General features: G+C 37.9%; 1 protein-coding gene and 2 long non-coding RNA genes across 3 annotated transcripts; 1 reads left to right on the top strand and 2 right to left on the bottom strand.

The window, feature by feature from the left end:
• Positions 1 to 2147: 2147 nt before the first annotated feature.
• On the bottom strand, positions 2148 to 19020 carry LOC115448220 (DNA polymerase theta). The gene is given in 19 exon segments (XM_037445665.1): positions 2148 to 2430; positions 2433 to 2531; positions 5381 to 5645; positions 6102 to 6429; positions 13557 to 13635; positions 13638 to 13690; positions 13692 to 13726; positions 13997 to 14178; positions 14255 to 14429; positions 14511 to 14582; positions 14584 to 14942; positions 14945 to 15577; positions 15580 to 15652; positions 15654 to 16426; positions 16554 to 16678; positions 16813 to 17489; positions 17491 to 18543; positions 18545 to 18648; positions 18651 to 19020. Coding segments are annotated over 19 exon segments (5571 nt in total). The 5' UTR covers positions 18946 to 19020; the 3' UTR covers positions 2148 to 2239.
• Positions 19021 to 19373: 353 nt separating this feature from the next.
• Positions 19374 to 22384, top strand: LOC119191801. The gene is made up of 3 exons (XR_005113531.1): positions 19374 to 19700; positions 21742 to 21909; positions 22209 to 22384. It is a non-coding gene; the product is annotated as an uncharacterized LOC119191801 (long non-coding RNA).
• Positions 22385 to 23126: 742 nt separating this feature from the next.
• On the bottom strand, positions 23127 to 24492 carry LOC119191800. The gene is made up of 2 exons (XR_005113530.1): positions 24397 to 24492; positions 23127 to 24082 (listed from the first exon to the last, which is right to left on the bottom strand). It is a non-coding gene; the product is annotated as an uncharacterized LOC119191800 (long non-coding RNA).
• Positions 24493 to 24647: the final 155 nt, after the last annotated feature.

Here is a 24647-nt window from a genome sequence, read left to right as displayed (position 1 = left end):
TGAAACAGGCCTATTTATTTTTATCTTAATATATTGTTCTCCAATTATTTTACGACCTCAACAGTTTGACCTTTTGATACTTCAATGCCAAGTTCAAATTAAAATTAATTAGAAAACTTAATTGTCTTTTGGATCTTTAACTGTCATTGGATTGCCTCGGTGGCGTAGTTGTACTGCATGCGCGCTACGGCAGTGCTCCGACGTCCTGGGTTCGAATCCCGAACCAGGCAAAGTGATATTTGAGTTTTTCAGCTCAGTTTCAGCTCGGAATCTGGAATTGATGCCCGATATGGCTATAGGTTTGCCCCTTTTCACATTATGGCACGGAACACCTTCGGCGAAAAGTTGGTGCTCTGGTTGCGCCGCGTGTGTTTTTTTATTTTCTTTAAAAAACTTAATATCTTGTAAAAACGAATATGGTTTCAAACTAGAAGAAATAGTTATATAGATTATGCTAATAATCTGTGAATTTTCCAATGTATGAGATTATACTGTCTATGTTACGATACTATCAAATAAAATAGGTCAAAATGTATAAAGGTGAAGGACGCTTAATTAATCGCGAGCCTGCTGCCAGCACTTGGCCGGCGTTGCTCGGAACACACCGTTTCGCTAGATTACTACTGCGCGATTTAGCAAACCTCATCTACAATCGCGCCGATGAAACCCCTGCTAATGGCTTTCCATCAGCAGGATAGGCCGCGCGGATACGTGCTTTTAGCTCTACCAAATTATTTTACTTCAAGACGGGAATAGGTACGGCAATTCTAGGAACTTATGTTACCTCGTCTACGTGGTTAATGGATGCAGATAATTGTTTATGCAATCGAAAAAAATTAAATTAAAGCCATACATTTGAAAGCTCCTACGGTAAATAAAATAATTTCCGTTTTATAACAGCAACTCAATTTAATTTGTTAAAAGCGGATACTTAATGTAAAACAGTAAGTAAACTAATAAATGTAACTAAAAGTAATAATTATGCTAGGATAAAACTGCTCGACGCTTCTTTGGGCTGTTACAATGCACATTGTCTAATAATATCGATAACATACACAACGTATGTAAGAAAATTCTAAATATAAATATAGAAGTAGTAAAATTGCGGTGCGCGGTGGACGCGATGCTTTCTCTTTTCGCGTGAGTGTACGTAGCTCGCAATGCAGCGGTCGAGGGTCGTGCACTATTCAATATTCAGTAACATATCGCCTTACCTCGGGCAGCTCGTCGGGCACCTTGCCCATCCATGACAGCGACAGGATGGTGCAGTCACACTTGGCATTCACGTTTCTCTCGAAGTGAAGATGCATATTCGCTGATCTAACTTACACGAATAACTTAAATTTCAAACAGGCATTGTCAAATCACTGAAAACAGTCGTGTACGCGCGGTAATGAATAAAATCGCGGCGACTCGAGCACGCTGCGTTCGGTGCACATTTTACAGGAATTAATTTGACGGTGTTAGTTTAGGCAATGGTTAACGGTGGTGGAGGTACGGGGTGGGACGGGAGCGCGTCGGCGGTGCGTCGGTGGCACTCGGCCGACGTGACAGAGGGTGACAGGCGAGCCTTCGGCCTCGCAGCGGGCGGCGCAGGGTATTGATTGCGCGGGACGGCGCGCCTGCGAGCGACCTCTGCCGGCCGCGCGAACAACACGCCACGCGGGAAAACCCAAGGAAAACACATTGAGAGGGCGCTGAAAATTTAAAACTCTGCTCTGGCTGGATATTATGCCACGAACGCTACGGGAACAAGCGCCATATCTGTATTGTACGTCGGCTTCCTATTTATTCTAATGTTGTTTGTAAATATTCGATGTCCATCGTTTCAATAGCCCGTTGCGGGTGAGTTTTCTACTGAAATTCTTATTTTAATCTTATTTTCTTTTATAAGGAACAATTTAGAGGTAAAATTTGTTCCATATATACATAGATGTGAAAAATATATTTTCATAACCAATGCTGGATGTAAAGCTAGTGAATATTTAAAGATTACTTCCCTTCCCAACGAGTAGTCAGAGTAATATGTGCTCTATCTCCTAGCAGATGTTCTTACTTAGAGATTATTAATTCATAATGAAATGCGGAACATACTTTAGACGCTTTAATTAAAACATGATACAGAAGGTTATTCAAAGAAACAAATATTAGGGAAGCATTCCATTTATTTAACTTACATAATTGAAAATATCACAAGCAAATGATATCACAGACTTTTCAGACATATTATCAAACATGTTTAGATGATTCGGACTTCTTCCAGATCACCCCACGTCGGGCCGGTCTTCACTTTGACCGGCAGCGGAACTCTCAACTTGACCGTTTCTTCCATCACCTGTTTCAACACGGCTATGAAAGAGTTCTTGTTCGACTCGAGCACTTCGTAGATTAATTCATCGTGCATTTGCAAGATGAGGCGTGGTTGTGAGCACTGCCGCTAGTTTTAGTGTCTATAGCGCACATGGCTGCTTTGGCGATATCCGCGGCTGACCCTTGAATAGTCGTGTTCACTGCTTGACGTTCTGCAGCTCCTGGAATGGAAAACATTACATTGTTTTGTTACATGTAACGGTAATATAAATTGAATGCTATCGCGAAGGGACAAATTGCACAAGGCGCTGACTCATTAGGCCACCCTCTTCCCTGCCTACAATTTGTCGCGTGGCCGCTTTCCTTTCACACAGGACGCCCGCTAGTCAATGATATTCAAAAAGTAAAGATACCCCATACCCTAACAAATAAAACGAAAAATTATACTGTACGCACTCTTACACAATAACACATTATTTAACATTTCATTACATACAGATGTAATATTAATATATATGTACCTAAGTTTTCCCCTTCTTTATACTACTCATATTTAACCCATACCATGTTTTAACATTGCCGCAATACTTAATATCCCGACTTTAATTAAATTTTATTTGTCACAAACAGTAAAACGAAAGCATAGATTTAGTACAACTCTGTTTAAATCTCAGTTCCTTTGCAGCCCGCGCAGATAATATACTTCCACTACATTACACGCTTCAAAGCCTCAGTTAAGTACCGTAAACACGTCTCTACGTTAATGCCCATTAAAATCTGCGCCCACTAGTCACTACAATATAATAAATATTTATTAAAGTATTATTGAACTATATTTTTATCAAGTTCTTTAAATACCTGAATAAGGGATAGAAAATAAATATTATCTGTATTTGAAGCAAGATTCAAAAGACTTTATACAACAGGTAACGATCATAATATAACATAACAACAGGTAACCCCTATTATTACTCCGAGACTTGTTGCTGCTTTTGAAAAACACGACTCATAGCTATCTTTTCTTTTCAGTGTTCATTAGAAACTTCTTGGAACGATACCTAGCGTGTTTTAGTTTAATTTTAATATGGAATTTTGCTCGCGGCACCCTAAGCTGTTTTGGAGGGTGGATTTATAAAGAGCCTGTTTTTTATTCTGGCATGATTAAATAACTTCACTGCACCTTATGTCCAGATAAGATACTGAATGACAACAGTTGGCTATCTTATACTATTTGACACAACCATACTGGCATCCTTAGATTCTGATTGTATATCATAAGCGACTGAGTACCCACCACCGTATATAAAGTAAAAATTCGCTATAATGGATATTTACAGCGAGTCCCAAACATTTGGAAAAATAGGCCGCCATTGCGGCTATTGTTAAAAAACACACATCTTTCATTAGTCGAAATTTTGTTTGACTGTACTATACCTACCGTTTTTTCCCCGCAGTAAAAATATATACCGTAAAGTGCTGACTGCAACTCTGCAGTTGCAGTCAGCACTTTACGATATATATTTACGACTAGCTTTTGCCCGCGGCTCCGCCCGCGTTATAAAGTTTTTCAGGCTAAAGTTTTCCGTTATAAAAGTAGTAGTTTCCCGGGAGCCTATGTTCTTCCCAGGGTCTCAAACTGTCTCCATACCAAATTTCATCTTAATACGTTGGGTAGTTTTTGAGTTTAACACGTTCAGGCAGACAGATGCAGTGGAGGACTTCGTTTTATAATATATTTTTAGAACTTTTAAGAGGAACAATCCCGTCATACATCATTGTTGCATAACTTTAACCGTTTACGCAGCGCACGCAACGGAAGCTCTCAAAACTAATAAATTGTCCCCGTTTTTGCAACATGTTTCATTACTGCTCCGCTCCTATTGGTCATAGCGTGATGATATACAGCCTATAGCACTCCACAAATAAAGGGCTATCCAACACAAAACGAATTTTTCAGTTCAAACTGGTAATTCCTAAGTTTAGCCATTACTGCTCCGCTCCTATTAGTCATAGCGTGATGATATATAACTTAGAGCACTCTACAAACAAAGGGCTATTCAACACAAAAAGAATTTTTCAGTTCGAATCGGTAGTTCCTGAGATTAGCCATTACTGCTCCGCTCCTATTAGGTATAGCGTGATGATATATAGCATATAGCACTCTACAAACAAAGGGCTCTCCAACTTAAAAAGAATTTTTCAGTTTGGACCGGTAGTTCCTGAGATTAGCCATTACTGCTCCGCTCCTATTGGGTATAGCGTGATGATATATAGCCTATAGCACTCCACGAACAAAGGGCTATCCAACTTAAAAAGAATTTTTCAGTTTGGACCGGTAGTTCCTGAGATTAGCCATTACTGCTCCGCTCCTATTGGGTATAGCGTGATGATATATAGCCTATAGCACTCCACGAACAAAGGGCTATCCAACTTAAAAGAATTTTTCAGTTTGGACCGGTAGTTCCTGAGATTAGCCATTACTGCTCCGCTCCTATTGGGTATAGCGTGATGATATATAGCCTATAGCACTCCACGAACAAAGGGCTATCCAACGCAAAATGAATTTTTCAGTTTGGACCGGTAGTTCCTGAGATTAGCCATCACTGCTCCGCTCCTATTGGGTATAGTGTGATGATATATAGCCTATAGCACTCCACGAACAAAGGGCTATCCAACAGAAAAAGAATTTTTCAGTTTGGACCGGTAGTTCCTGAGATTAGCCATTACTGCTCCGCTCCTATTGGGTATAGCGTGATGATATATAGCCTATAGCACTCCACGAACAAAGGGCTATCCAACGCAAAAGAATTTTTCAGTTTGGACTGGTAGTTCCTGAGATTAGCGCGTTCAAACAAACAAACAAACAAACAAACAAACAAACTCTTCAGCTTTATATAATAGTATAGATATATATTAGATACGATAAAGAGAACTAAGGAATACATTAATATTGCTATAAATAATGTGTTAAAATACCTTTACTAAAAACTACTTTTCACTATATAAGGTTGTATTTAATGTGTAATCTACTGGAAAATATTGAAGAATAAAATATAACAACTCAACTCACCTTTTTTATACAGCACATTACTGTTGATGTGGGGCAGGTACCGCCTCCTTTTGGTGAGCGTTTCCACGTAACCTTTGCTCCGGCAGTCGTCGATGACTGATTGCGTGAACCTCCTCACAGCCGGGTAAGTATTATAAAAGGAGTCCATAAACGCGGCGGCCTCCATCTCCGACACGTCGAGATACTGAGCTAATGTTTTATTGCCCATTCCGTACAAGATTCCGTAACAAAGTTGCTTCGCCTTTTGACGGAGATCGTCGTCCACCTACAAATGTTTTATTTTTCAGACGCCGTATAACGTATTTGTGTGAGTTTTATGCCTCGTGTGGGGATATTGAAAATCTTTAAGAGGGGTGATCTTTATGAACCTATTCTGGGTTGAATACTTTTTTATTTTCATAAAAATAATTTTGATTACAAATGACGTAGGTATATTTTTAGAGATGGTCTTAATTCTAAAGTAGATTTCATACTTTACATCAATTAATAAGCTACGGCCAACACATGCTATCAAAAAACTAAATTATTAGGTATCTCTATGCATGTTCTCTTGATATATTTTCATTATCTACAAAAATGCAATGAAAAACTTTGAAGTGAAAAGTTCTAGAACCGAAACTCACATTTCTCCTTTAATAGTTCATACTTCATACCATACCTACCAACTAGACTTTGGCTGCTAAAAGATAGTAGGAAAAAGTTAACAACAAACACCACAAACCTCCTCTTCCGGCAAATTGCTCCACGAAGACGCTATAGATTTGAACACGTCGACATCCGACTTCATAATTCTCATCAGTACAGGGTCTTCGCTGAAATGCGTCAGCACCCTCATTTCCAGCTGACAGTAATCAGCGGACACCATCACGTGACCTGGCGCTGCCTTGAATATGTTCCTACAGTTGAACTCCATTAGGTCTTCGCTCGTGACCTGGTTCAGGCTGAGGTAATGCAGTGGAATAGAGAATGTCCGCGGAACATTCTGCAGGTTTGGCTCATGCATGCTGATCCTGCCGGTGCAGGTGTGCATTGTATACGAAGGATTTATTCTGCCAATAAAATAGACTATTACATTGTTTCGTCCATAAGATTATATTTGTACTACGACATGTGAAAATATTCCCACTTTGCAAAATACGTATACTTCGCACATTTTCTTTTTCTGATTGCTGATATTTTAATATTATATGCTTCCTGATCGTTATGCATGAACTGCTCCCTATTAAGCAGGTCCGTTGGAATAGAAAATGTCATACATGTTAATCCTGCTTACATGCATCTCATGATTCACGAATATATTGAACTGAATTATTTTACCTAAAAAGAGTCTTTTAGCTTTAGAAAAGGTTTATTAATATAAAATTGTAATTATGTAGATTGCCTTCTACATAATAATTACTATTATTTATTTAATAATTACACTTAAAACAACACTTGATTAATTCAGGGTTAGAACACATCGATCAGGTAAGGCAATCAAAATTGGAAAAACAATAATTGCAACTTATTCAGTTCTGGTTATTGTTATGATTTGTACACTTAATTGTAGCACTAGAAAATATGTGCGATCATTTAGACCATTAACTATAGCACCTGATCGTATAAAACGGGCCAGAGTCGGACTTGCACACCAAAGGTTCTGTTCAGCAAGGTTTTGGTTTTACCATTAACTAAAGTATGATTAATATTGTTTCAGTTGATGCATATTATAATTTAGTATGGTATTATCTGCCGTAGAAACTTCTATGATAATTATAACCCGCTACCTTATAGGGTTTAAAAGGCGAGCATTTAAAATTCAAACAGAGATCTACAGACGACGCAGGCTTAGTAAATGGCTTTTATTGTTAACCTACATATGGAACCCTAAAATTAACCTTTATTTGCTGTAATAGAATCTTTCCAAGAGAAAATATGAGTCCATTAGCGCTGCGCTCGGTTGACATCTTACATAATGGCATTGCAACAGATACATATTAAAACAATGTGTAGCACAGAGACAGCCATTAACCTCATGTGTGCTTTGATGCTATTGCTTACAAGTTATTCATAGATTTTAAAAGAAACATTAACTATAAAATAACTAACAACAACAGAAATTGCAAAGAATCATTCTATATCCCCTACAGTTGCTATGGAAATTCATCTAGGTCTGTGAACGCAACTTAATATAATAATTTCATGTAAAAAAATTACTAATGACAAAGAAACCAAACTACCCTACGTTGAATTAATGAACTCAGCCCCTGGAAGATACGGGGATAGTCACAATGCTTTAACAAAATACATTATGCATGTTTAAGAGTGTGTTGCAATTTTATGCACACATATTTGATGTTTCAACGCGACGTGGTGTTGTGAAGTACGATACTAGGGTTCTCATTGAGTGTTTACGACGTATTGTGTGGTATACCGGGCTTATGATGCTTCCTACCACCCACAACTTAACACTGTAACTGAAATGTTGAGTAAAACATGTTAATGTTTCAGTAAATAATTAAAAGTATTATCATTAAATACTTATCGTATTTTATCTCGTGTAAAATCGATTTATTTTCGATTTTTAATTTTAATGTTTTATGAAATAAGTGAAAATGATGTTCTTTGTTATAAATATAAATAACAATATTCTTTCAGAGTGCTTCAACAAAAGCTCCGTCTTCATTCGACATTTTAACGATTTATTTATTTTATTTTATTTATTCATAAACAGAACAATTAAATATTAATCCGTTTAAGGCGGTCACTGCATTAGACTCCAGGCCTGTATCGCAGTAGACCAAATAAGAAGTAACAATACATACGTTTTCATTAGACGACCAAATCCGGTACACATCATAATTATAATTAATGGTAAAGAATAAATATATATAAATATAAACTTATTAAAATTAATTAGTGTAACGCGAACGTAAGTTACGTACATCTAAACCCGGCTTATAGCACTGTCCGAACCGAGCGTATGCACTATGCCTCGTTCCCGTACCGTCCCCTCCGTCACCGCACTCCCTGCCGCTAGCGTCCGGCGACAACACTCGAGAACGGGACACGCGCGCGCGCCTATGTCGTATGGATAATTTAATTGTAATTGCCCGTTTTATGTTGATTTGTACGTATAATATATGGTTGTGTTCCGAACCCCGTGTTCTAATTGACACCCCAACACCCGACACGAAGCATTCCAGCATTACGGTGATGCCCAACTTGCGGGCACAACCATTTTGTAAATTCGGGCGAGTCCATTTTTCGACTTCAAGTTTTCGTCGTCAAGCGAGCCCCGGCAACGGATATTATGCCGCCTAAACGACACGGGAAACAGGACGACTCCCCAGCAGTTGACACAGATGATGAGCAGCAAAGTAATGAACCGGTAATGACAATTACTGAGAGTATGCTGCAAGCGCTTGTCGCCGGCATCACGCGCAGTCAAGCAGAAGCGAATCGACAGCTTATGCAGGAGCTCTTCTCGAACAGAGACCAGTTTCAGACACCGAGTACACCGACCCCTCCGCCGGACTCACACGCCGCGAATGGAAATTTCGCGAAGTGCACGGCGCGCTTCGACGGGTTGACGAAAAATGCGGATGTTCTTGAAGCATTCATAGATGCGATTGTGGTGTACAAAGAATGCACTAACGTGAATGATGAACATGCGGTCAAGGGTCTGCCGATACTGCTGACGGGCGAGGCCGCTATATGGTGGCAAGGAGTTAAGGCGTCCGTATCATCGTGGGAGGATGCCCTGCGACGACTTCGAGGATCGTTCGGTGTGCCGCGACCCGCGCATAAAATTTTTAGAGACATTTTCGCGAGTGAGCAACAAAACGAACGTGCCGACGCGTTTATATCAAAAGTGCGTGCGTTATTGGCAAAACTGCCATACGAAGTGCCACAACAAATGTGTGTAGATATAGTGTATGGACTGTTAAGTAGGAAAATACGCAAAAGAGTGTCACGCGACGACGTGAACGGGCTCGAGCAGCTTGTCGCTAAGGCCAGGTTAGTCGAAGAGTCGCTGGCGGAGGTAAGTGCTTATCCTTCCAATTCCAACGTCCAGGAATCCTTGCCATGTACCCCAGACCTTCCTACAACCTCGCATGGCATTGGTTCGAATAGTGTTGTAAGCCGGAGTGTCGGTCCCGCGCACGTGAGTGTTAACCCTTCAAAGGTCACGGGTACCTTAATTAACCCTCCAGTAACCGTTCCCGGTAATATGGGCACCGATTTTAGTAAAAGTAACGATTACAAACGCTCGCGACCTAGGTGTAGTTATTGTAAATTGTTTGGACACACCGTCGACGAGTGTCGGAAAATTAAGTATAGCCGTTCAGACGTAAAAACACAGTTGCACTGCTACGGGTGTGGTCAACTGGGCGTAGTACGTTCAAAATGCACTAAGTGTAAAAATGTGCAAAGTGGTAATAATTCGGAATTCCAGAGTGTACACGTAAACGAGTTGAAAGACGCGCAACCTTTAGTCCCGGTTCTCATTGCCGGCCGTCAAGGAATCGCGATGTTAGATACGGGAGCCACGCATTCGATCGCAGGTCCTATGTTGCATCGAATCTTTGTTAATGCAGGTGTCGAATTCAAGCGCATATTACTTACGTTTAGCCTTGCCGACGGTTCACAACAAATTCGTACCGTACACGAATATAACACTATTGTTACCTTGATGGGCCGCGACGTACCTACAACTTTTGTAGTGCTCCCCGAGGCGGAGACGCGTACCCTATTGGGAAGAGATTTTATAAGGAAGGCCAAGATTCTGTTGGATTTACCACAGAATAAGTGGAGTTTTAGTGATTGCACACGACGTCGATATCCATTTGCTGCCCATCACGAATTACCCGCTTGCGATGAACCGAAGTTGATGAAGATGGATGTGTCGAAACTTATGTTGAGAGAAGACGAGGGTACCAGCCTAACCGAGGATCAGAGGACCCGATTAAACGAGCTTCTTATAAACAGAGCCGATAGATTTGCGAAGCAAGGGTCTCCGACGGACTACGCTTTGCACCGCATAAAAGTCGACACGCGGCAAGAACCGATCGCTTCACCCCCTTACCGGATGGCACCAAGCAAGAGAGAGCTCTTAGAACGAGAGTTGCAGAAACTTTTGGATGGCGATATTATAGAGGAGTGCGAATCCTCGTGGGCCGCAAATGTCGTACTGGTGACGAAGAAAGATGGTGGAGTTCGACTATGCGTCGACTATAGAAAATTAAACGCCGTGACGGAACCCGACCGTTACCCGCTTCCGCGAATAGAAGACGTGTTACACGCGGCTAAAAACACGAGCTATATGACTACGTGTGACTTGCGCTCTGGCTATTATCAAATAGCCGTGGAACCCGAAGACCGAGATAAGACGGCCTTCGTGACTCCATTGGGCACATTCAGGTTTAAGCGCATGCCGATGGGCCTGCGCAATTCAGGATCAACCTTCCAAAGGCTTATGGATCGATTCAAAGCCAGTAAAGAATTGTCCAACACGTGTCTTCTGACTTATTTAGATGACGTGATTATCCTTTCCGAGTCCTTTCCGCAGCACATCCAGGATCTGAATGCGGTATTCGATAGGCTCGAGACTTTTAACCTTCGGATAAATCGCGAGAAGAGTTGTTTCGCTCGCGAATCAGTTAAATTCCTAGGCCACGTGATTGTCCCGGGAGGAATTAAAGCTGACCCAGACAAAACGGTAGCAATCTCGACTATGCCGCCGCCCAAAACGTCAAGCAACTAAAGACATTTTTACAGACGTCAAGTTGGTTCCGTCGATTCATCCCCAATTATGCTGAAGTGGCCAGACCCATGACAAACCTTCTCAAAAAGGACAGTAAGTGGACGTGGTTGCCTATACAGCAAGAATCCTTTGACCACATTAAGCAACTTCTTGTCTCAGCTCCGATCCTCCGTCAAGCCGACGAATCTAAGCCATTCACCCTGAGGACGGACAGTAGCGGATACTGCCTCGGAGCTGTGCTTATGCAAGGAGAGGGCACCGACGAACGCCCCGTGGAATATGCGAGTCGTCTATTAAATAGCGCCGAAAAACTATAACACCACGGAGAGAGGCGTTAGCTGTTGTTTGGGCCGTGACTAAATTTCGCGGATACATCGAAGGTTCGGAAGTATTGATAAAGAGTGACCACCAACCATTGCGTTGGCTTATGACCGTCAAGTCACCGAGCGGTCGCTTGGCAAGATGGGCCCTGACGCTACAGGCTTACAATCTACGAATAGAGTATACTCCTGGTAAGGCGAATGCCATAGCCGACACTCTTTCACGGCCACCTTGCGACGATGAAGCTGATTGTGACATCCGCTATGCCGAAGTGGATTTGCCGTCCAGGAATCCCAAGGATGTTCGGGAGAACCAGGTTAAAGACCTCGAAGTGCGTGAGGTCATCGAAGATCTTGAATCCACCCACGATCCATTTAGGGGGAGGGTATGGTCAGACCGGGGATTTATTATATCCGACGGCATATTATACCGTTACGCTTCTGACGATAGCGACGAGGATACCGCGTGTTTGGTAGTACCAGAACACGAGCGTGCCAAAATATTAGCCGAATACCATGACGCTCCTACAGCTGGACATTTTGGAGTCGAACGAACACTGGCTAGGATAAGGGCTAAGTACTATTGGCCTGGAATGAGGCAAAGTATCGCCACGCATATCAAGAAGTGCGTCGAATGCCAGAGGTACAAGGCCGATAATCGGAAACCGGCTGGGCTGCTGCAAACTCCAGCTCCCTAACCGACGCTTTGAGGTTGTCGCTGTTGACCTCTTCGGACCATTACCAGCGACGCCTAACGGGAAGAAATGGATCCTTATTGTAGAAGACACATGCTCGCGATGGATAGAGTTATTGGCGTTGGAGAAGGCGACGAGTACAGAGTGCGCCAAGGTTCTTGTAGAGGAAGTGTTTCTACGATACGGAGTACCTAGGCGAGTCATAAGCGACAATGGGGTACAATTCATTAGCGAGACTATGCAGCAAGTATGTCATTCGTTTGGCATAAGTCAGTCTCTTACACCTAAGTATCACCCACAAGCTAACCCGGTAGAGAGAAAAAACCGTGACTTGAAACCGCAACTTGCCATTTTAGTTGGCAAGGATCATCGGAATTGGGACGCACATCTCTCCGCAATACGCTTTGCCATGAACTCGGCTGTGACATGTAGTACGGGTCACTCACCAGGATTCCTCACTTTTGGACGTGAGATGCGCGCACCTGCTGACGTTATCACCGACATGCGCCACATCGTCGAAAACGACAACGCTGTGACCAGCCTCACGCCTTACCTACGCCACTTATCAACGGTGTTGTACGAAGCGAGGGAGGTCCACGAAAAGCACAAGCGAGCCAGAAGCGTCATGCGGATGAAGGCCGACGCCCCGCACCTGAGTACGCCCCAGGGGATTATGTTTTACTGAAGACTCAAGGGAGCAACGACGCGTTACGTGGGCAGACTCCGAAGTTCATACCCCGGCGAGACGGACCTTATCGCGTTAAGAATATAGCGAGTCCGACAACCTACGTGTTAGAGCGGATAAGCAGTGGTGAAGTGTTAGGTAGGTACCACGTATCCCAGTTGACCCCATACGTAGGTGACATTCAGCCGCCGGTGAACGAGAAACGGAAGCGCGGTAGGCCGAGAAAATACTGACCTTGGAGCGAGGGCGCTTTTCCAGGTCAGAGGGAGGTTGTAACGCGAACGTAAGTTACGTACATCTAAACCCGGCTTATAGCACTGTCCGAACCGAGCGTATGCACTATGCCTCGTTCCCGTACCGTCCCCTCCGTCACCGCACTCCCTGCCGCTAGCGTCCGGCGACAACACTCGAGAACGGGACACGCGCGCGCGCCTATGTCGTATGGATAATTTAATTGTAATTGCCCGTTTTATGTTGATTTGTACGTATAATATATGGTTGTGTTCCGAACCCCGTGTTCTAATTGACACCCCAACACCCGACACGAAGCATTCCAGCATTACATTAGTTCTTTGAATCAGCTAAGTTTGTTAAGAGCCAAAACTCTATATTCACGAAAACGACGAAAACCAATGCCTGATCGTATCTCAAGACACAGATTCAATCGATATAAAACAGATTGAATTACGGCGACCCTTACTGATGTGCACATTAGAAAGAATCCACTTACCTATCCCCTTCGGTGTATATACACGCCTTCTCAGTTAACGGATATAGTGTTTTGGTCAGAATTGAATTGAGTTTCCTCAATATATAACAATGCTCGCCATGGGACTGTGATGCGACGTTAATACACTTTTTCGTACTCACTTTACGAATACCGTTGTTTATACCTAAAACCTGCAAAATGTTCCATTGTCAAAAGAACCTCTTGGGAAATTGGGACGGCGTCATCATGGCGTTGTCAAAGCCGCAGAGCTGCAGTCCAATTTCGGTCAGCGAACAAAACCAGGAACTACAATACCGCATACAAGAACATCATCCTGAGCGCTCATACAAAGAACATTTTCTCTTATTTACAGAGGTACTATAGAGTTCTGTTTTTAAATTACCTTAAGTCTTTTAAATGTAATATTAATAACAAATTTTAGTTTGATACAAAATAATTACCTTAGCAACATCTTTTGATGAATTAAAGTTAAAATGATACCCGCACAGTTTAAATGCCTTCTTTTGCAGAATTTCCTGCGAATTTCTTACATCAATCAAAAGTCTAGACGTGAGATCTTTATCCACCGTGATACCGTGATGCTCGCAGTTGGCGAGAATCTTTGAAACTTGAATTTCGATATCTGAAGATGGGATTAGATGAAATTAATGCGAGTTCACGCCACTTTCAAAGTAGGCTATAAAGAATCAAGAACGAACCAATCATTTGCTGAAGATGATTACGCAAATATTGTTCTTGTTGGTCTGCAATCATTCCCACCGACCATCCTTTTATACACATGTCTTCAAATACATCTAAGTTCCTGAATTTCTTTTGTCGATTGTCTATCTTTACTGAAATTGTGGATAAGTCTATTTTGCAGTATTTCTTCATCTAAAAATAAGTAAGTAAATTAGTATGAACCTATTGTAAGTTATTTTAGTAATGAACGCATTAAACAAAATAGATACTTACTAAATACGCAATATTTGGTATCTTTTCATCGCTATCTATTAACCACTCAGAAAGCGAAATATCCACGCAAAGAGGCCTGTATATCGACACCGAGCCACCTTTTTATGTGAAAATTTAAAGTTTTTAGTGATAACAATTTCAACGTAATATCTTTACGTAACCACGATGACAATCTTTTCTTAAATACAGAAATATCACCCTCAAGTCCTCGCAAGTCAAAGTACAAGCACGTCATTGGTTCAAAATAAACAGCTATGCCTTGTATGGCACATGGGTTTAAGTCTTCTAGATGAGGTTTGAAGTTCAATATGCTTCTCCCTATAATTTCATTTGACGGTAAAACAGAACTTTTAACATTTAAATAAATCGATGCTCTTTTAAGATTTTCAATCACATGTATATTATCGTAAATATCATTTTCTTTTAATAAAAGCAATTTAATTTATATGTACTTATCCCTATAGTATATTTCTTTGATTTTTCAAAATTTGTAACTATTTTAAATAATGGACATTTCATTCTTCTCACTGTTTGTAATCTATCAGTTTTCTTCTTCTTTGAAACTGGTTGAGTAGTGTTTTTAGGATTTTGAGGTGGACGTTTAAAAGGGCTTTTAAAATGATTTTCTTTTACAGTTAAATTTATGTCCTGTGTCTCTATTACTTCGATATCATCAGACACGTTTAAACATTTATTGGTTTCTTTATTTTCATCGTCATCTTCTTCATAAACTAATTTAATATCTTCATCATCGTCAACTGGGACTAACGTAGATTTAAAAGCGTTAAGAATGGATTCAGAATTAATAACTTCCAAATCCAAAGCAATTTGATGGTTGATAGGTAAATTGTTTTTATTATCAAGCAATTTACTAGGAATTAAATCTATTGGCAGACTATCGTTGAAAATGCTAGAAGTATCGCCATCGGAGGAAAACAAACTCACATCTTTGGTAGACGTACTCTTAGATGGGGTTATTTTGTCGGTACTATCGACCTGATTCTCAGAAGCTTCAGTTTTATCATCTGTCTCACCGAAACTTATATTCGGCGAAAACATTGTATTCGGGTACGTAGTTTTGTAATATTTTCAAGAGCCGCCTCAGTAAGGTTTAAAGAATCCCATATAATATCATCTTTTTCCGGAACATTGGCTTTTACTATCACAGTTTCTAATATTTTCAAGGGTAGGAGTACATTTCATTTCCAATATTTCATTATTTAAATTCTCAAGTACATTTTTGTCTTTTGGAGGCTTGTGTTCAAGTAGGGAATAATTATTCGGATTTTTTCCAATAGGGTGTTTAGAGGAACCACAAAGTACTTCATTAACATTATTGCTTTGACTAGATTTGTTTGGCAAAATATTTGATTCTTCATTTTCTATAATTGAACAATTTCTATAAACTTTGGGAATCATTTTATCATCTGATTTTTCCTCATTCAGTTCATTTATTTCATTTACACCTAGCGGAATTTGTGTACAATTTATTTCATTAGTCCACTTAATATTGCTAACACCAATTTCTTTTTCTAAATAATTTCTAGCTTCAACAATAAGGTTTAAAGCGGCTTCCTTTGCAGTCATTCCACAATAACCAGTCACCCAGATGTTTTTTATTTTGTTACGTTTTTTTACTTCACTATCGTCATCACCTTCTCTCTCTTTCTCGCTTTCAAACGGAACAGATTTAAGTAATACATTTTCAATTACATTTATATCAGCTAAAGCAATACTAGAGATTGTTTCATAGCCCGCATCAAATAAGGTACGCGCCCTTTTGCCGTTTAAAGACGGCAGCCCCATCAACTCGAGTAATTCAGAGTGAATACCGAAATGTAAACGGTCCTGAAATTGTGATATTAACATTTCCATGTTTTTCCAACCCAATTGCCGACAAAAAGCTGTCACCATACCTACAACAAAGCACTACTGAATTTAAAAAAAATAAGTATATAAATTGAATGCGGGGGGAAGAATCATTAAAACTTTGATGTTTGAAGAATAGATATTAATACAATATCAGTATCAGTACAAATTTACCTGCAAAAGTAGCTGCTGCCTGCTGAAGACTTTGTAAAAATCCTCGAGCACATTGAAATTTTACTGCAACCTCAGATAGTGGTACTTCATTCACTAGATCTTGTAAAGCCAAGGCTGTGTAAAATCTAAAATATATTGTTTTGATATTTAATTGATAACAGTATACACAACATATTTAGAGTTTTATCAATATTAGAAGACAATACTTGAGTATAATATTTTTGATACATCCATATGCAAAGCTGCAAATATAAATTACCTTTTATGTATGTTTAATTTATTTTGATCACTCTTGATTTTATTGCCTCCTCTTAAATTACGTATAATAAAACTCTCCTGTACTCCCACCAGCTCTCCCACCCTTTTCATAGCTTTTGTCAAAGATTCCCACAATGTCAACAAGTGCAACCAATCAATATTACTCCATTGGCTGCTGACACTGTACGGAGTCACTAAGTAAATTAAATGAAGATCTGTTTCTAGCACTAGACACTGTCGGGCCTTTTGTAGCTCACAAAACAGTGACAGACCATCATTCGGTGCCATTGATGATGAAAGGCAGGCTTTACCCAAAGGTGTTGCAACATAATGTTTTACATCCTCTTCATCCTGACATCTTATCAGTTCAAAGTTTATCAATTCATCCAGAGTGTTTTCAAGAAGAAAATTCTTTGATGAGGTAGCATCCTGCTGGTTGTATAATAAAGTACATTTGGCATATAGATCTAATTCCTCTTTTGTGCAAACCACTTGACTTGCTATCATCTCTAGAACCGCTCTCATAAATTTATCTTCACTTTCTATACAACTCCTCACGGGTTCTAATTCACCTGTCATCAAATCAAACCCAATTTGCTTCTCTGCCTCACTACAGACAAGTATACTTTCACCTTTTGTGTCCTTGCCCATTCTACCAGCTCTACCAACCATTTGTTTTATAACTCAGTATGTTAATAGGTTGCCTTTGAAAAACTGGTGACCTGATTATTACCTTTCTGGCAGGTAAATTGACACCAGAACTCAATGTTGATGTAGCAACTAAAACTCTTATCGCCCCAGATTTAAAACCACCTTCAATAATATCTCTTTCATCAAATGTCAGTCCAGCATGATGATATGCAACTCCAAATGATATTGTTCTTTTTAAAAAATCATCTAATCCTACCGGACAGTTCTTAAGTTGTTCCAGCACTTCTGTAATGCATTCTACACTTAATTGCTTTCTCAATATACAACCCATTTCACCGCCCGCACATCCAAGTTTATTAAAAATGATGATGAGTATAGTTTGTGCTAAGTTTTCACATCTATTCTTGGTCAAGCAAAAGATAAGAATGGAACAACCTTCCTTGATTGTATCTAAGCAAATGTTTAATACATTATCATTTTCAACACACAAATTATTAAAACTGTTAACAACATTAATAACATTCCTGTCCTTATCATAATATTTGTTGCCTACTAAACAGAACTCATCTAGAGGAATAGGTCTATAATCAGTAACAAATAACTCTGCACCCAACCATTGGGCCAATAACTCCAAATTCGGTAGAGTAGCAGACATGCCAACAATCTGAGTTTGAAAATCTGACTTGGAAGTTATATATTTAATTTTAGTAAGTAACAGTTCTAATATGTATCCTCTATGAGAATCTCCAAGCAGGTGTAACTCATCAACAATAATTGCACCCAGCTCTGATATACTACCTTCATCTAAAAGTTTATTTATCAAGCTGTTAGCTTTCTCTATAGTACAAATAGCTAGGTGGACTGCCTGAAAACCGCCTGGTGGAGCTTGGGAGCCCATGAAACCCTCAACTCTTATTCCACAACTGGACAATATATCTTGCAAATAAAACATTTTTTCTCTAACTATAGACACAAAGGGTAAGATAATAATAACCTTTTTTCGCCGTTCAAGTATAGTTTTTATTGTGAGTATTTCAGCAACTAAAGTTTTTCCCGCAGATGTAGGAGCGGAGTACACCAAAGTTACATCCATCTAATAGCACTTTTGAATTGCTTTAAACCAGGGATGCTTGCCGGTCAAACATCTCTGTTATGCCTCTTTCTTCATATTTTCTTGTTATTTCAAGGGCAGTCCCCAGTCTTGCAACTTTTTACTCATTATTTTGGAATTTTTCGGTGTTCCAATATTGCTACAGTTGGAGTTATCCATTGTTTTATTTCGCAATGATGTATTGATTTTGTCACATAGTGATATTTTACTTGATCTTGAACCAGATAAAATATGGTTTTCCTCAGAAACATAATCTTTAACGATATTCAATGAATTGTGTAAAGAAAATGAAGTATCGAAACAATTATTTAAAAAGGTTACATGTTCAGCCAATAGTTGTGAATCTAATATTTCATTATTCAGCTGTGCCATTGTTAAAATCAAATCAAATTAAATTCATTATCATTTTACAAATAAAACTAAATCACAAGCAATAAAACAAAATAAACGAATGATTGTTTTTCAAAGTCAAAAATAACTGTCAAATCAGAGACAAATAAACTTGTCAAATATTCGCTGACCAAAAAAAATATAAAAATAAACCATGGAGTTAATATGTACCTGGAGAGCTTACTACGTTTGACATTAATACTGAAAAGATATTTTATGCTTATAATGTAAAGTTCATTTTGCATTAGCAATAGATGTAAGGCAAAAACGGTCTCGAAAGAGAATCACTTTTGGTAGCCGTGTCCCTCTCGCACATGTTGCCAACGTTCATTACCTTCTAAATTAATAATATTAATGGCAGTATTAGTACATAAATAAAAATCTATATTAGACTACAGTAATAAAAATAAAATAAAATAATATTGTCTGCTTAAATCCTTAGATCCTATACTTTATTATGTTACAAATTTAATAAATGGAATTATTATAGCAGTCGTATAGTAGAAGTTATTGTAGTTTACGTTTCGGCAACACCGTGAACTGAAAAAATGAATGAATTCTATTGAACAAAATGGCGTTTGTTTACATTTGTGGTTTGATGATAAAGAAGGATTGAATAACTTTTAAGCTAGCTTTTTTTTATATCGTAGAAGTTACTGCGTAATTATGGTGAATACTTGTGTTGTAAGAGGTTGTAAGCAAGAATCCTATCCAGGTTGTGAAATATCCTTTCATAGGTAAGTTTTATTGATAAATTGTGAATAGTGTAACCATATTTTTTATATAGTGGGATAAGATTATCCTATTATCTTTGTTTATATAATGTTTGATATGAGACGTAAAGGGTAAAAAATATTAAATTTTGCATTGTCTGTATAAGAATCGTCACGTGATGAATTTATTACACTAAAATATGTCAGCTCAATGATTTTTTTGTACTTAACAAAGAGAATATAATCACTACGTTTTAAGAGACAGGACTTAATACAAAGAAATAAAATCGAATTTACATGGCGTATCAATACCAATATCACGGAAAAATACGTCAGGAACGTCAAATAATAATACTACCAACTGAACAAAATACATAGTAGTGAGCACTTTTATCGATATCGATAAATTCTACTGGTGGGAATCGACGCTAATGCTATTTTGATAAAATTCATATAATGTATTTTCGAGTCCACATTATCAATCCATCTCACAATATACAGTGAACATTTTAGCACTATAATTACAAGGGTGGACTAAAATGAGGACTCGAAATAAAATGAAAAGCTTTCACATGTTGAATAATAATTGTATTTTAAAATAAAATCCTTTATTCACCATGTAGGCGAATATAGTTGCACTTATGATAGGTCAAGGTACAATGAGAATATTTAATTATAAAGTCAAAGGATGGTGACACTTCTTTGTCGCACTTCTCTTGAAAGATATTATCATTTGTGCAATAATTGTTTATAAAAACATGGCACGGAAATTCAAACATTTCATCAGGAAGTGGATCAGCTTCAAAATTTTTCGATGGTATGGCTGAGTTTCTAAGGCGATTGTTCTTTTTATTAAAATCTTTGTTATTAAAGTGAGAACCATACACATATTTCAAAGTATGCAGCTTTTCTATGGGAACATATATCAAATCTTCTTTTCCCACAATCTGAACTCACTTTCGGCATCTGGAAATATTTTTAATTGTAAATAAATTGATTATTAAATTATATTTAAGCCTAAAATCATAAACAGTGACCAGGCACATTGATTGCTCAACGCATTTTTAAGTACACACACACACAGACACACACACACACACACACACACACACACACACACACACACACAGACACACAGACACGACTTTAGTATTTTTTGTCCTGATGATCAGTCATCATCTTACTAATATTATAAAGCGTGTGCATGCAATTGTATGTTTATTATTCGTACCCGCAAAAATCTAAAATGATTGCGATTAAACTTGGTATGTAGATAGTTAGAATTACTACTTTTATTACTATGTTCCCACAGAATCTGGACCTAAATGGGTGAAACCACGGAGGGCAAATTGATTAATAAATTTAAACAGGTATCGATAATCATAACAACATCACTAGTAACATAATGGTAATTAGAAAATGAGAATTTTTATTATTTCTAAGCTACTTTATTTGCGCGATGACTAAAAACATCTAATTAATGCTTACCTGACCTCATCCAATGGAAATTTCGCCATAAACATTCTGCTTTTGTGATTTAATCGACTGGCTCGATCTCCACAAATTTCACACGTAATGAAACGTTTTTGGTGGCATGTCTTTAAAACGTATTCACTTACACCAACAAAAACACTTTTGGTATATTTTTACTTGTTTGAATAACAAATAATACAAACATAAATCAATAAACACAAATGTATTCCAAAACGTCAGGAAGTAAACAAACAATAATAATGGCGGTGAGGAATAGAAAGAGAAACTGTACTGAGAGAGAGAGATAGCAGTATCCGCCATTAAATGCCATGTCAATTCCATACAAAAGATTTTTTGTTCCTTGTTGCGCTAGGCTGGTACTTAACAGCAAACTGTCACTTCAACTTATCGGCCCATTCATGCTATAGACAAATATATAGCATTGCTATGCCATCTAAAGATGCAAATGCAGTAAACACCATATTTATTAATAAATTAACATTTGCTGTCTGAATTAATTTCTCACAAAGTGTAAAACCATGCATCATTACTAGTTATTATATTATAGTCTAAATTGCGCGTTCTTTTTCAGGATTCCAGTTAATAAAGAGTGGAGGGCCTTGTGGGTTGATGCCATGAACCTTGACACTAATGTGACAAAACTGCATGTGTTTGTAGCTTACATTTTACTGATGATGCGTATTTAACAGTAGCTAAGAATAAGTCAAAGCCACAAGCAGTTCCTTCAGTATTGCCTAAGGTAGTATTTTGTGTTAACATACATATATTGTAAACCAAAACTTTGATATATTATAAATCTAATATGTTGCGAATGCATAAGTTACTGTCCTGTACATCATACAATTTAGCTCAAGGGATGTCTCATGTTTCTATGCATTTTATATTATGAATCTTAAGTTAATCTTAGTCAAATTCATATAACCGAATGCTTATAATTTTGTTATATCCATTTGTCAAACCTTATATCATAATTTGTACAACCTTCTCAAGAAAATAGTACGTAATATTTTTCCATATCTAAAGTTTGTTATGTTACAGATAGTTCCAGAAAGCAAAAAATTTACAGTTCTGCGTATTCAAAAGTTGAAAGGAGGATCTTTTGTACATACTTCATATTCTAGTCATATCACAGTAGTAGGAACTTCTTATGAACGAAGAGGACCTTCTAGTAAACGGGATGATGTAGAAATGTCTGGTGAACCGCCCAATAAAAACAAAATGGAAGAATCAAGCAATAAATATTATATATTGGTTACCCATTGTGTTTTATTTCCTACAATGTTGGTTACAGATTTAGAAATCTTTAAATCTCAAATTTTATCGCATTTATAATTAAAACGGTAAGTGTAATCTATACAACAATAAATAATTTTGTCCTATATTTTAATGTCTCATTGTCACCATATTAGACAAGGACACAGCTACCAAAAAGTATTCTCTTTCGAAACCGTTTTTCCGGCATCAGTCAGCTCTCCAGGTGTACGTAGTACATATTACCTCCATGAAATAAACACAGCTGTTGCAAGTCTATGGGTAACCATAGAATCTCAGATAAATTCAAAAACCATACATATTTACACTCATACGCAGCATTGAAACTACATTATTTCCATATAAAATACATATTATATTTAGAACGTTCTTTGATCCAAGCTTTTTACTATCTACAAATGGATTTTGGGAAAAAAAATCCACGATGGATGAAAAAGATTTCATAACTTTATATGTAGTCGTTAACCCTATTACTGTGAATACCCTTTGAGTTAAAATATTAAATTACATTTTAATAACATAAGTATCTGAATGTAGAAATAGGTATTTACACGTAGAAACTGCCAAGCCGTTTTGGGTGAAAAATGCACAGCGGAACTTTTGTGCCAGCAAAGGTTTTATGAATGTGGGCGAAGCCACAAACTTCACCTAGTTGTAACAAACTTTTAGAATTAAAACATTATAAAACACATAATATATTTATTTATTCGTTTATCACATTTGAGGACGTGGAGCACACAGCCACAGTTAATTCAAGTCGTGGTTTGCTAACATTTATAAAAAATAAAATCTGCATGCCTATTTCATTACAAAACTACCACGCTGTACGATAGGCGAGCGGTTGTTGCACAGATGCACTCAAAAATAACGAAGTGGTATGAAATAGACTTTCACGCTGATGCCTGAAGTGACACAAATCATAAATTAATTTTCCCCTGATAGTTCAAAGATGCAGTCTTATAATGAAAGTATTTAATCTTGTTGAACAAAAACTTTCCTATTGGTTCATTGATTCTTTGTTCTTCTCTTTGCATATATTTTGAAACATCACATAACGAATTCACTCTATACTATTTTTTTCACCATGATGCAGGTCAAAATGAATGTGGCGACCAGCGCTGGGATTGCCCGAAAAACCGATAGTGATGAGAGCACTCGTCTAGTAACTAAGCAATTAGGTTTAATTACATTTATTGCATCCATTACATAACTCCCTATTTTATGCTAAATAATAAAGCGATGTATCACATTAAGAATAAAATTTTAACATTTGTATGTAAAATAGCATGACAATTTTTTTATTAGTTTAAAATTGCTAAAGCACACTGAAACCTGAATCAAGTCAGTCACCCATATATAAAAAAAAAATAACATTATGCTGAATACAAATAAGTAAAATTTCCACATAATAAAAGCCAATAAATATGAATAATTATAAATAATCCTAAGAAATAAATTACAGGTCATATACATTGAGAAATAAAAATATCATGATTTTACAATTAAGTACTTTCATGTATACTTGTGTATATTGAGATTAATTGAATTGGGGCATATCATAATTCAATTTTTTTGGCAGTACTCTCCTTGCCTTCGGTAAGAGCTCTTGATTCATGAATAAATGCTGCATATGTTACACCCTGAAATAAAAATGTCACTTAATTCATATACCAGAAACATGAGACAGGGAAGATAGACTTCCCAAAATTATAGAATACTGGTTGACCCGACAGACAATGTCCTGTCAACTATGAATTTGCAGCATGCATTCTGTCAATTGTTGAAATTTACTTTTCGTAAGTTTTCTAAAGTTCCACTCAACTTCTTTAATTTTTTCTTTCATAAGATCCTTCTGACTATAACAAACACAAAAAGTGAAATCGGTCCAGCCGTTCACATGTGATGGCGTTACCAAGGGAAATAAGGATTCATTTTATATATATATAGATAATACCTGTTGAAGAGAAGACCTCAAAAATCCCTCATTGGCAGAAACAGTAAGAGCTTTTATTCTGTGGCCAAAATTAAAAATTATTTTAGACCTCAACCGACATGACCTCTCACTTTAAGATTATGTCTAGGGTAATCATCATCACCTGAAAAAGTATATAAAACAGTATCATGAATTCATTCATTTTTAAAAATAAATTGGTATATATGTTTTTAGATTCAATTGTGATACATTTAATCATGGTAATTTTGAAA

Source organism: Manduca sexta, unplaced genomic scaffold, assembly GCF_014839805.1.
Source record: "Manduca sexta isolate Smith_Timp_Sample1 unplaced genomic scaffold, JHU_Msex_v1.0 HiC_scaffold_1930, whole genome shotgun sequence".
Lineage (NCBI taxonomy): Eukaryota > Metazoa > Arthropoda > Insecta > Lepidoptera > Sphingidae > Manduca > Manduca sexta.
Note: the sequence above shows the minus strand (reverse complement) of the source record. Positions and strands in the feature narration are given on the sequence as shown.